This window comes from Diabrotica undecimpunctata, chromosome 6 (genome assembly GCF_040954645.1).
Source record: "Diabrotica undecimpunctata isolate CICGRU chromosome 6, icDiaUnde3, whole genome shotgun sequence".
Lineage (NCBI taxonomy): Eukaryota > Metazoa > Arthropoda > Insecta > Coleoptera > Chrysomelidae > Diabrotica > Diabrotica undecimpunctata.
The window spans coordinates 154179134-154192633 of record NC_092808.1 but is presented as its reverse complement, the minus strand read 5'-3'; the positions used below and the strand labels follow the sequence as shown (position 1 = coordinate 154192633).

Genomic DNA, 13500 nt, shown 5'->3' with positions numbered 1-13500 from the left:
CTATAATGCCACACCAAATATTCAATTTAAACTCATGATGAAAATGTCTAGCTTTAATAGCATGCGGGTTTTCTTCTTCCCAATAATGACTATTTCGCCAATTAAAAACCCCTCGTCTGGTAAAAGTTGCTTCGTCGGTGAACATAATATTCTTAATAAAGTGTCTGTCATTGCGATGTTTATTCAGAATACGTTGGCAAAACTGTAACCGTCGTGGAAGATCTGTTGGAAGTAAATTTTGAACAGGAGTGAAGTGATAAGGATGGAGGTTCTCTTTTTTTAGAATTCTAACAATAGACGACTGACTTACTCCTGTTGCTGCTGATAGATGTTGTGAACTGATTTCAGGATTTTCATCTACTCGAACCAAAAGTTTATCTTCTTGATTAGGTGTGATTTGTTTCGGTCGACCACCCCGATTTTTAGTGTGAAATGACCCAGTTTCACCTAAACTACGATATAATCTTGCAAAAGTTTTGTGATTTGGTTGCCTTCTGTTTGCGTATAACATTCCATACCTTCTGGCTGCCGAGCGACCGCAAAAATTTTCTTGTGCGTATACGCAAATCATATCTCGCATTTCTTCATTAGTAAAATGATGGTGACGAGGCATTTCAATCAAAAAAAGTAATGATTACTTTTAAAAAATGCAACATTACACTACACTGTCACATCAAAAATAATTTACTCTGAACAAATGACATTTACCAACAACAATTATCTGACAGTCCAAAGCATACTTTTCATAAATGAAATAATATTTGAAATCCTTTTTTAAGACTCTAAGCAGTTCGACTGCGTTTTTATCGAAAACGGTTGAAATTATCATATTTAAACAAGAGTACCAATTTTACGTAAAAATTATGTTTACGTCATATTTTCTAATAAAAATTACTAAAAAGTTTCATCAGAAAAAGTTTAGACTCAATTTGATCATTAGGAATAATCCACGTGGCGCCCTCTATGACAAAACGTAAAATTGTAAATAAAATACTATTTCTTGTCTAAGATTATGCCTCTGTGCCAATTTTGATAGCAATTTATAAATATACAGGGAAACTATTAGCAAAAAACGAAAAACAAAAATTAACTTTAACACCCTGTATCTTTTTTCTCAGCAACATTTTATTGAGGCATATTTGGCCCAATAGCCATATTTTGGTCCAAATAACCTGTCCTTAGTCTATGTCCCAATAGTTATGACTCACCCTGTATAAAAGTATAAAAAATCTTCATTTCTGTTTTTTAAAAAGGCTTTGTAGGTGGTTTTTAACAGAGTCTACAGCGATTTTAAACCACGACATTTTTACACACCAAAATCAATATTATTTCGCTCTTTCAATTTTTGAAATTTCGCAAAAAGACATGATTACCCTCGTTCTGGGTGAAGGCAATATTTTTTCTGCAGTTTTAAATACTAAAAAACAAAAGGATGCCCTCAAATTTCAAAGGTTCCAAGAGGATGCCCTCAAATGTCAAAATCAATATTTTTAGCATCAAAAAAGTGGATATTTTCTTAGGAATTTGACATATATATTATATTTACATATGTAACCTACATCGAATAACAAAAGAAAATTTTAAATTGATTTCTTCGCCTCTACGTTGATATTTCCCGCTCAATTTCTCTCGGCGTAAACTACTTTAAATGGCCATACACACAGTCGGCGAATCAGTAGTAGTGCCTCTTTGGTAACTATCAAGCAATTAGTCTTGGAAACAAACATCTAAGATGGATAATGAGTCACGTTCCCATTCGATTAACTCCCAATAATTAACTTTTCAAACTTGGCTGGGACACTTGTTGGAGTTCTAGCTATTATAACTCTAGATGTAATTATTAGGTGGGATCAGAAGGTAACCAGAAAAAAACTTAACAGTCGTAGAGAGTTTCAGGTGCTTCTTAAAGTCCTTTGATAAGTTTGGAATTGCTGAAAAATGTTTTTTATACAATTTAAAAATGCGTGCCTTATACAAATATTGCTAGTTTCCAAGATACCGGGTGTTTAAAATTTAAATATGGATTTTAATTTCCGCAATATAGTCCAAAAACGAAGGTTTTCACCTCGCATTTTTTTTTAAAGATTGATTTACTTGAAAATTTGAAAATAAGTAATGGATAGTCCAAGAATCAAAATCTATGTGATGTCGAAAGACGCTTTTGCCATGAGGGTAGTTGCCACACCGTCTCGGGGGTGGAAATTTTTTATTATATTTTGACCACAAAACTTGTTAGAAAAATTAATTAGAAAAAAAAATTGTTCTATACATTATTTTGATAAAATTAATAGTTTTAGTGTAAATATTAATTTTATATCGAAAAAATCAATGTTTTTAATCATTTTTCTGCAAATAACTCAAGAATTATTCGTTTTATCAAGCAAACTGTCATCATCATCATCAACCAGCCCCGAGTTGTACATTGTTGAACATAGGCCTCCTCTAGACTTTTCCAACTGCTTCTGTTCTGCGCCTCTGCTATCCAATTGGTCACGATTCTTTTGAGGTCGTCGGTCCATCGCGTTGGGGGTCTTCCTCGGCTTCGCTTGTCAGCCCGTGGTCTCCACTCAAGCAATTTTTTTGTCCAACTGTCGTCTTTCATTCTCGCAACATGTCCTGCCCATCTCCATTTTTGCCTTGTAATATGTTCGATAATGTCTTCCACTCCGGTTCGTCTACGAACTTCTTCGTTTCTTATTCTATTTCTTAAGCTTATTCCAAGCATTGATCTCTCCATCTTTCGTTGTGTCCTTCTCAATTTTTCGGCTGATGTTTTTGTGAGAGTTAAGGTTTCTGCTCCGTATGTGAGGACTGGTAGAACGCACTGGTTAAAAGCTTTTCTTTTTAAATGGATCGGTATATTTGTTTTAAATACGTCTCTCATTTTTCCGAATGCAGCCCAACCCAGACTTATTCTTCTGAGTAGCTCGCATGTTTGGTTATCTCGCGTTAACCTTATTTCGTAACCCAAATACACATATTTTTCCACAAGTTCTATGGACGACTTTTCGATTTCTATTAGCTCATTGGGGACGAGATTGGTCATCCTTTTTGTTTTTCCATAGTTTATTTTTAAACCGACTTTCTGGGTTACTTGCTGTAGTTGTTGTAGCATAACTCTGGCTTCTCCTAAGTTGTCTGTTATGAGAACAATATCATCGGCATATCTGAGATGATTCAATATATTTCCATCGATGCTAATACCCTTTGATTCCCACTCTAGTCGTTTAAATGCGTACTCCATAACTGTTATAAATAGTTTTGGCGATAAGGTGTCTCCCTGCCGCACCCCTCTGCCAATTTTTATCTTCTCAGTCATGCAATGGAGGTTAACGGTTGTTGTCGCATTTTCGTATATATTTCAAATAATATTTGCATACCTGTGATCTATTCTGCATTCTGATAGTGCTTTTAAGATAGCAACTGTTTCGACTGTGTCAAATGCTTTGTGGAAGTCGACAAAGGTAAGAGCAAGGGGTCTGTTATATTCGATAGACTTTTCAACTAGAATTAAGGCATTGCAAATGGTCGTTTGCTCCGTGTCCCGCTCGAAATCCTGCCTGTTCTTCTGATTGATAGAAATCGAGTTTTGCTTCTAATACTGTTATGTACTATTCTATTAATTTATAGTATATATATTCTACTGTACTGTTCTAATAATCTTTACTCGAATACTGACAAACAGATTAGAAGCAAAAAACTGTAATTAACCAATAATTTAACTTTTGAAAAAATTAATCAAATGTTTTTTTTTTATTTTTTTTAAGACTAATATTAACCGAGCTATACTTTATTAAAGGTTAGCTCGTTTTCATCGAGTGCTAAATTTTGGAATTTCAAAGTCAAATGACGAGAAAACTATGCTTTTTTCGAGGATAACCTATAGAAACTGATTTAAAGTATTTTAAAAGACCTTTCTTTAAAAAAAGTCTTTAGCACAAACATTGAGTGACTATACCACGTTATGTTCGCCTGTTCCTGTGTCTTCTGTTTAATAACTTTGTGAATCTGTCAGTTTGGTTGACGTTTACACAACTTATGTCAACTTGTGTGACATTTACAATATTTAAAAATTGGTTAATGGTACTAGTTCTAAAACTGCGATCATGTTCTTGTTGGTATAATAGTTTCTTAAGATTTATTAGGTATTATATTAAAAATTAAAATAATATATTATACGTTTTCAGGGTCGACAATGATATTAAAGATGATTGCTGTGAAGATAACAAATCTATCAAATCTAACGATGAAAACAAAAAGTAAGTACCATAATCAATAAAATTGTATTCTTTATTCTTTAGCCTTTTTTATTATTCTATATTTGTAATAAAATTTAGTTTTTCAAAATTCATTTTAAACTTATAATCATAGGTTTAAAATGAGGTGCTTTAAATCTTTTTGCGTTGAGCAAAAGCAAAGTTATACGCAAAAATATCTGATATAAATACAAAGGCGATAATTTGTTTTTTTTTAATAAATTTACATTATCTCGGCTTCTACTGTGGAGTCCACGGTTCTTTACCCTTGCTTCAACATTTAAAACATATGAAATAAGTTGGAAATTTACTAAACGGAACAGCAAGTGACAGAAAGTGGCTACTGTTCCGATCACGGATTATATTATAAAATTTAACAAACCATTGGTACATTTGAAGTAGCTTAATATATTCTTTTAATGTTAGTGATTAATAACTAAATAAACAATTTATAAAAAAATATATCTAATTAAATATATAATGATATTTACAGTGTGTTAATGTAATAATTAACAGTGAAATTATTTAGAGAATGAAACATTATTTAGCTCAAATAATATTGTTGCATATTTCGTTTTCATCACCTTCAGAATGTGGACTGCTATCTCCAATGTTAATTATTACTTCATTATTATTATATATTATATTATATTATTATTAAATTCAATAAAATAGTTCCTTTTTGTAATTTTTTTTTTTTTTTCACTTTTGCGGAAACTTAAGCAAAACCATTCCTTAACTGTGTGAATGAGGTTAACTTTGTATGTAAATTAATAGCAAAATAAAATACACTTACCATCAAATTTCAAACTTCAATATAAAATTAGTTGTATAAACAACTGTAAATAACTTCTCAATGCAAAAACAGGACAAAAAACAGCAAAAACTCACAACAAACTGACAGCCACAAGTAAACAAACTGGAAACGTCACAAATTGTGCTGAAATGCCCCCAAGCGTCTTTTTTGTACCTATCTTATTTCGATGTACTCAGTCTAGAGCGTTCCAAAAAATAACGTGTGTCTTTATTTAATAACAGGAGGTAGTTGATTTGTCTTTAATTTCATGGGTGGAAGACAATGGTGCTAGATAAAAAGTATGTGTTTTATCTCGTCAGGTATTAATGACGCAGGGGTAAAGAACCATGGACTCAACTGTAACGGACCGATTTTGTTTTTCCAAAGTTTGTTTGATTTGTTTTGTTAAAAGAAACAAAACATTATTTAAAAAATAATTTTATTAGTTAAAAACAATTAAAAAATTAAATTGTTAATAACAAATTGTTGACCAAAAATTCGGATTATTATGTTGAATATTTGGATTCACCACCATCCAGTCTCAAAAGTCCACTGCTGAACTTAGGCCTCTTCCTCGTGTTTCCAAACCCGTCTATCTTAAGCAACTCTTATCCAGTTTTTATTTTGTCTCCTTAAATCGTCAGCCCATTGTGTAGGTGGTCGACCGACGCTTTTCTTGTCTTCCGTTGGTCTCCATTCCAATGACTTCTTTGTCCATCGCCCATCCGTCATTCTAGCTATCTGTCCTGCCCATCTCCATTTTAGTCTGACTATTCTTTCGATGACGTCAGTCAGCCTTTCTCAGGTTTTTCTCTGAGACAAAATAAAAAACGAAGAGGTCAGGAGAAGAATCGGAAGATTTGGATTCTGCGGGCCAAAACACATAAAAATCAGTTGTAAAATCTCATGGACCTCAATCGGTAAAGTACATTTCACTCACACTAATCTACCATTTCTTCTTCAACTTCTATTATGATCTCTTCCATTTCTCTATCCACAATAATATCAACTCCATTTCTAGTGTTACTTTTCTTATACATCACAATTTCTATCCTTCACCTAGTTCTTTAGCACTTTGTCCTTTCCACATCATCTCTTGAGTGTAAGCAATTTATACTGCTATTCTTTTTAGCCCATCTACTAACTTCATACTCTTACCAGTAAGACTTTCAAGATTCCAAGACCCTTTTCTTCATTTTTATAACTTCTGATGGTGTTCTTCCTGCAATAGCCCTTACCCGGAAATCCGAACGAAAATACTGTTTTCTTCTGGAATATTGTACCTCAGGAGAACTCATTTCAGTATAATTTATGTTTTTCTTCTTGTTGTTTCAATAAGGTCGGTTAGTTCTTCCACTTTTACTTGTATTGTGTTGTTTTGGTAAATATTTTTGATCGTTTTGATTATTCCTAGAGGTATCTCTCATGCGTACAATAAGTGAATAACGTCCTTTAATTTGACCAGGTCGAATGCCTTCTTAAGGTTCATAAAACATAGATATGCCGGATTGTTGTATTCTATTGATTTCTCTTGCACTTGCCTCATAGATATTGCGTCGGTACATGATTTTTTCGACCTAAAACCTCGTTGTTCTTCTGCTAGTGTTATAATTTCATTCAGTTTATTTGTTATCACTTTGGTTGTTAATTTTAGTGTTTCCTTTTTTGGAGAGAGGTATTAGGATGCTTGATCTTTATTCTTGAGCAATTCTGTTTTGTTCTATTATTTTTAATAGTTGTTTGGTCAGATCTGGTCCTCCGTACTTTAGGAGTTCTTTCGGTATTCTGTCCTGTCCTGGTGATTTTCTATTCTTTAATTTCCTTAATGCATCCTTTACTTCTTCCTCCTCAATAATTATTTCTTCGTTTGTCGTCAAATCTGGTGTTGGTGGTTCATTGTCGTCACCTTTAGCAAATAGGGATCGAAAATAGTCTACCCATGTTTCCTTCTAAATGTGTTTCGTTTTTATTAGTTCGTTCATCTCTTTTCTTTGTCCTCTGATCATTCTCCATATTTCTTTTTGTGTTCCGAAGAGGTTGTGTTTCATCTGTTTTGAGAAACTCCTTTTCCCTTTTTATTTGTCTAAATTAAGTATTCGTTTCATTTCTGATTCTTTTACAGTGGTTGTATGCCTGCTGTGTTTATTGTGTTCTGTATTGTAAGAAGGCTTTCTTCTATTCTTCGCATTTTGTCTTCACAATCTCTCTAAACCATGGTGTTTTCTTTTTTGATATATTAGTATTTGTTACTTTCCTCTCTCCAAGTGATTCTGTTGCTGCATTAATTATTGCATAATTTATGGTGTGTTGGAGTATTGAATACGGTTTTTTTATTAATATGGAGCAAAATATAAAGTATGGAATAAAATATTATAAAGGAAAGAACTTCTAATATATAATTTTTAGTTTTAATTTCTGTTTGTTCTATATTGTCAGCTACGTCGATATAAAATTATCAGTAGGTAATGGAAAATTGTTTATAACAAATTAACCTGTTTGATACCGATCGAAAAACCTTTTAAATGTGCTAATAAATAGTTATATTAGCTGCAACTTGTTATGTTAACATTAAACTTGTAGTTTCAATGACACTGCGCCTGTTTTGTAGGCGTGAATGCAAAAATGCATTCGTGACATTTCAAAACGGCCTAGAAAATGGAATTTTTACGCAGCCACACTATGTAGTTGGGTAGATAACGTATGTTCGGTTCAAATGCAGGCCACCTTGAACCCGCTAGGGCTTCTTTCGTTACGTCATTTTCAATAAATATAAGCGTAATATGTTTTGAATTGTTCGACTGTATATATATAGTGATGTTGGTTAAGCTGATTAAACGATCAGAATAGAAGTAATATCTTAATTATGTTAAGGCGTGGAAATTAACGTAAACACAGTTATATTATTAGATACCGTATCTTAAGTTTTTATTCAAGCTTCTTGCTATCAATTAGTCAATAAGTCTGGTATCTAACTAATAAAATTTAATAGACAACTTGAAAAGTTCGGGTTCCGTTCGGAAAAATATTCCCATGAGATTTTTTGCATAATCACTTTCGTAAGAAAACCCAAAGATAGATTAGATGCGTTTATTGACAATTTTTCCATAGTAAACACATGTCATGTTACAATAAAAATAAGTCACTTATCTATACATAGGAAATAACTAAGAAATAATACAAGAGCACATAATATAGGTAACATATACAGTGAAAAATAGAAATATAAAAATATAAAAAAAATCAGTTAGATGTAAAATAGTTCTCATAAACGACCACACTAGGAGCTCAAACTCTCAAACAAATGCCTGTATACTATAGAAACAGTGTTCGAGCAAGAAGTGTTTTGCTACTTTATAAAATTGTTTAGAATTCATTGTCTTAATATCAATATTTTTGTTCAGGTTTAAAAAACAATTATACAGATTATAATCTATCAGTAATTCGGATTGCTGCTTTTAAAAAAGTAAAAATTTTATATGCAGGGGACGAGTTTTCCCAAAGAATTATACAATATATCAGGATACTATGAATCATTCCAAAATAAAATGACCTAAGAATATATCGACTCACAGAAGTAGCCAATTTGCGTATGGAAAAAATCTTTGAGGCGAGCTTCTTATACAATCCTTCAATATGGTGAGACTAGTTCAACCTTGTATCCATAGTAACACCTAGTAACTTTACTGGTTCAGACGGTTTAACCCATCAATCGGAACTAAATACTATTGTCTGGGTTTGCTGCTCGTTTTACTTAAGTTTGTTACAGTCAAACGAGGATTTAGATTTTTCTAATATTTCCTGACTGTAATCAGTTTTACCTCTACATAATAAGGTTATGTCATCTGCAAAGAGAACACAGTTGGTGTTTTCCAACGCACTTGGTAAATCATTTATATATATATATATATATATATATATATATATATATATATATATATATATATATATATATATATATATATATATATATACAGTGCTAGTCAAAAGTCCGTTCCCCCCCTCGTATCTTTTGAACGGTTATTGTTATAATAGTGAAATTTGGAGGGAGGTAATAAACAGACGTAGGCTTCTCAACTAGTCATGACAGGTGACGTAATAGTGACAGATGACGTTACAGCGCCACTGTGACAGATAATTTTAAATGGGACCTTATGGCAAGTGATACCTCGTTTGAAAGGTATTGAACATACCTATTCAGTCATAATAATTTTGTTTGAGTTTAAGCTTATTTTGAAGAATAAATTAAATAAATACTAAAATTGTAGCTTCTCATTTAATTGATAAATATTTAACAACCAGTTCTTATAGTAAGTGTTCAAAATGTGCTACATCTACTTCCTGACAGTAATGCATCCTATTTCTAAACTCTTGCCGTACTCGTTCAAATATGTCGGGGGAAATTGCCCTACATTCTTCAACAATTCGTTGTTTCAAAATGTCAATATTGTCGGTTGCTGTAGCGTAAACTTTGAAGCGATTTGAAGTATCCCCACAAAAAAAATCTAATGGTGTGAGGTCCGGTGACCGAGCTGGCCATTCTATCGTACCTCGTCTGAAATCCAATCCATCTACCACGATATTCCTCATCTAGGTAACGTCTTACTGCACCATAATGGTGTGCAGGAGCACCATCTTGTTGAAACGTTATTTCCAAGTTGCCGAATTCATCTGGATTATCCTTCAGAATTTTAAGTATTAATGGTTCAATTGCATTTTGTAACATCTCCAGATACACTTCACCGGTTAAGTTAGTATTGAGAAAAACCGGCCCAACTATGTAGTTTCTCAAAATACGTGCCCAAACATTTATTTTTTTTGGAAATTGAGTATGTGTTTCACGAAAGACGTGAGGATTTGTGTCACTCCAATACCTCACATTTCCATTAAGAGAAAAAGTACTTTCGTCACTAAAACAAATTGTTTTTATGTAATTGGGCTGTTGGTTAATTTTATTGGACATATTTTCACAGAATTCTAGTCTTTGGTCGGGGTCATCATCTGAAAGTTGGTGCACAATTTTTAATTTGTATGGATGAAATTTGTTTTCAGCCAACACTCGGTGTACTGTATTTTGAATGATTTCATAGATAGATGCAACTTGGGCTGTAGAAGAAGTAGAGCTCACTACCATTTCTGAAATTATGTCAATTTTTTTATCATCACTAACTGTTGGTCGACCAGATCGTTTGACATCTTGAACACTACCTGTTTGTTTAAACTTCCGAAGAAGCTCCTCAAATAAGCTCTCGATGTAGGGCGATCGGGATAACTCTAATTAAAAAGACGTTCCGCTGCATGGAAATTATTTCCACATTTACCAATTAATAACACAGCTGCTACTTTTTCGGCTACAGTTCGTACCATTCTGCCTTGGTAAAAATTTAAACGTCTCGTTAAACAATAATTAAACTAAATATTAACTAAGAACAACTCACTAAAAACAACTTGACTAAACTAGGCAGAAACAAAAACTAAATATTCAGGTATAAACGCGTTTGCAAACTAAAAGTAACTAGAGAATTGACTAAACTAAGTAGAAACAGAAACTAAATATTGAGCTACAAACGCTTTTGCTTTTGCAAACTAAAAACGACTAGAGAATTGACAAACGTCAAATTTTTTGACAAATAACCAAAGGTGGAACGATAGAATTTTTATTAATTAAATGTCAAACCAGAATTTTAATGTTTATTTTCTTTATTTATTCGTCAAAATCATATTAAATCCAAACAAAATTAGAATGATTGCAAAATCAGATAGTTAGAATGAATATTCTAACGTTCGCCTCTAGTTAATTGTCAAAAAAGTTGATGTTGACGTACAAATAATTAGAGAATTGAAAAATGTCAACTTTTTAACAAGAAAGCAGTGGCGGAGGTTTTAAAATTTATTAATTAAATACGAAACTACAATTTTAGTATTTATTTAATTTATTTATCAAAATGAGCTTAAACTCAAACAAAATTATTATGACTGAATAGGTATTTTCAATACCTTTCAAACGAGGTATCACTTGCCATAAGGTCCTGTTTAAAATTATCTGTCACAGTGGTGCTGTAACGTCATCTGTCACTATTACGTCACCTGTCATGACTAGTTGAGAAGCCTACGTCTGTTTATTACCTCCCTCCAAATTTCACTATTATAACAATAACCGTTCAAAAGATACGAGGGGGGGAACGGACTTTTGACTAGCACTGTATATTAAGAATAGCAGAGGTTCCAAAACTGATCCTTGGGGTACTCCGGTTGAAACTGGTAGAGGATTAGATATTTGATTATTAAATGCGACAATCTGTGTTCTTCCTCTTTCCAATCCGACAATCTTTCCTAAACAGAGTTCATCATCAAAAGATGATAAAAATTTTAAAAGAAGCAGACCTGGATGACAAAGACCTCAGAATAATTTCAGAACTCTACTGGAATCAGACCGCATACATGAAAATTAACGGAGAAGAAACTGATCACATAAAAATACTACGTGGAGTTAGACAGGGATGTATCCTATCGCCGTTGATATTTAATATGTACTCAGAGAAAATTTTTAACGAGGTTCTTTACGGAATAGACGAAGGCATCCTTCTAAATGGTGAAAGAGTAAACAATGTTAGATATGCCGACGACACCATGGTGATATCAGATAGTTTAGAGGAACTTCAGAGGCTAATGAACAGAATAAACGAGTACAGTCAACAGTACGGACTAAACATTAATACCCACAAAACGAAACAAATGATTATCAGCAAGGAGAATATAAATGGGGCTCATCTATACATTAATGGGACGCAGATAGAGCGAGTAAAACAGTATTGCTACCTGGGAACTATTATAAACGAACAGTGGAGCAATGTACAGGAAATAAAGTGCCGCATAGGAAAGGCAAGAACGGTCTTTAACAAAATGAGCTCCATCTTCAAAAGTCACAACATATCCCTAGATACAAAAATGAGACATTTGAGATGCTATGTTTTCTCTGTGTTGTTGTACGGGGCGGAGGCATGGACGCTTACAGACACCACTATTAAAAATCTTGAAGCATTTGAGATGTGGCTTTATAGAAGAATGCTGAAAATATCATGGACAGCAAGGATCACGAACAAGGAAGTTCTAGAAAAAATGAAGAAGGAACCAGAGATTGTGTTTACGATCAAACGCATAAAATTGCAATATCTGGGAAACGTTATTAGAAATCAGCACCGTTACTCCCTGCTGCAGTCTATATTGCAAGGTAAAGTCAAAGGTAAGCAAGGACCCGGTAGAAGGAGAATATCATGACTGCGGAATTTAAGAACATGGTTTAAGAAAACATCAACGGAGCTGTTTCGAGCCGCAGCGAGCAAGGTCATGATTGCCAATATGATTTCCAACATCCGAAACGGATAGGAACCAGAAGAAGAAGAAGAAGAAGTGTTCTTCCTGTAAAACATGATTTTAAAAGGTCGTGTATGGTACCCCTTATTCCATAGTACTCCAATTTTATCAATAATGTTTGAATATCCGCACAATCAAAAGCTTTTGTAAGGTCACACATTAATCCACTAGTAGGTTCACCTGCATCAAGACCGTGAACAATATGTTCTATTACTTCTAATAAAGTTTTAGTTGTTGAGTATTTTTTTTCTAAGACCAAATTGAGAGCTAGATATACCTAATTAATTTATTATCGACCCAGTAAAGGACATATGTAAGGAGTCAGATCAACAAAGCATCCGCATTGTCGGGATGTCTGCGGGAGATAGTCAAATCCGTATATGCGCACAGATAGTAAAATTAGAATCTACACATATGGCATAGAAGTGCGCGAAGATACCATCATTCTAATACCATATCGAAAGTATTGTGTGCGCATTTTAACAGCCGTCTAAATTTGGTACTGTTTATGTTGGCTAATACCGCATATTAAATTAAAGGGCATAAATACTTTCTTCCTTCTTTGTATCTGTTTTACTAACTTTATATATAAACACTTTTAAAATATTCATTTTACTCTTTTGTATATAACTATAACATTAAACGCATTCCATTATAATTTTTCCGTTTACTTTATCTTGGCGGGTATAATAAAAATCTCTTCACACATTCACCATTTATAACAAACGATTAAGTATTTAATTAAAGCATTAACGGCGACATTTATTAAAAATATTGTTAACATAACAATATTACATTATCTTATGTTGTAATAGTCTGATATAAATAACGGTATCCTTATACATATTGCATTCTTGGATAACTGAATAGAGGTGGGGAAAGGTAAGGTTGTTTTTGGAACGCTGATAAAAAGAGATTGGGCGTTCTTTGTCAGAGTGATTATGTCGTTATTACTGTGGTAACTGGCACTAAGTTCATAGAACAGTTTGGTTTGTTACTAGTTTGTTACTTTTGATACCAATACATAATAAATATAATAACCGAGATAAGTCTTATACCGAAGCATTCGTGGCACAA

The 13500-nt window shown here is 33.1% G+C and overlaps 1 protein-coding gene across 7 annotated transcripts in view; it reads left to right on the top strand.

Annotated features, from left to right (window-relative positions):
• LOC140444158 (protein cycle-like) overlaps positions 1–13500 on the top strand; it is a 69612-nt gene that overhangs the window by 35860 nt on the left and 20252 nt on the right. For 5 of the 7 annotated variants that reach the window (XM_072535847.1, XM_072535848.1, XM_072535846.1 and 2 more), the window contains exon 3: positions 4188–4259. In XM_072535847.1, the coding sequence (XP_072391948.1) occupies positions 4188–4259 (72 nt within the window). Of the gene's footprint in view, positions 1–4038; positions 4119–4187; positions 4260–13500 lie in introns of those variants that run through there. The other 2 variants (XM_072535849.1, XM_072535851.1) reach the window with 2 other exon arrangements.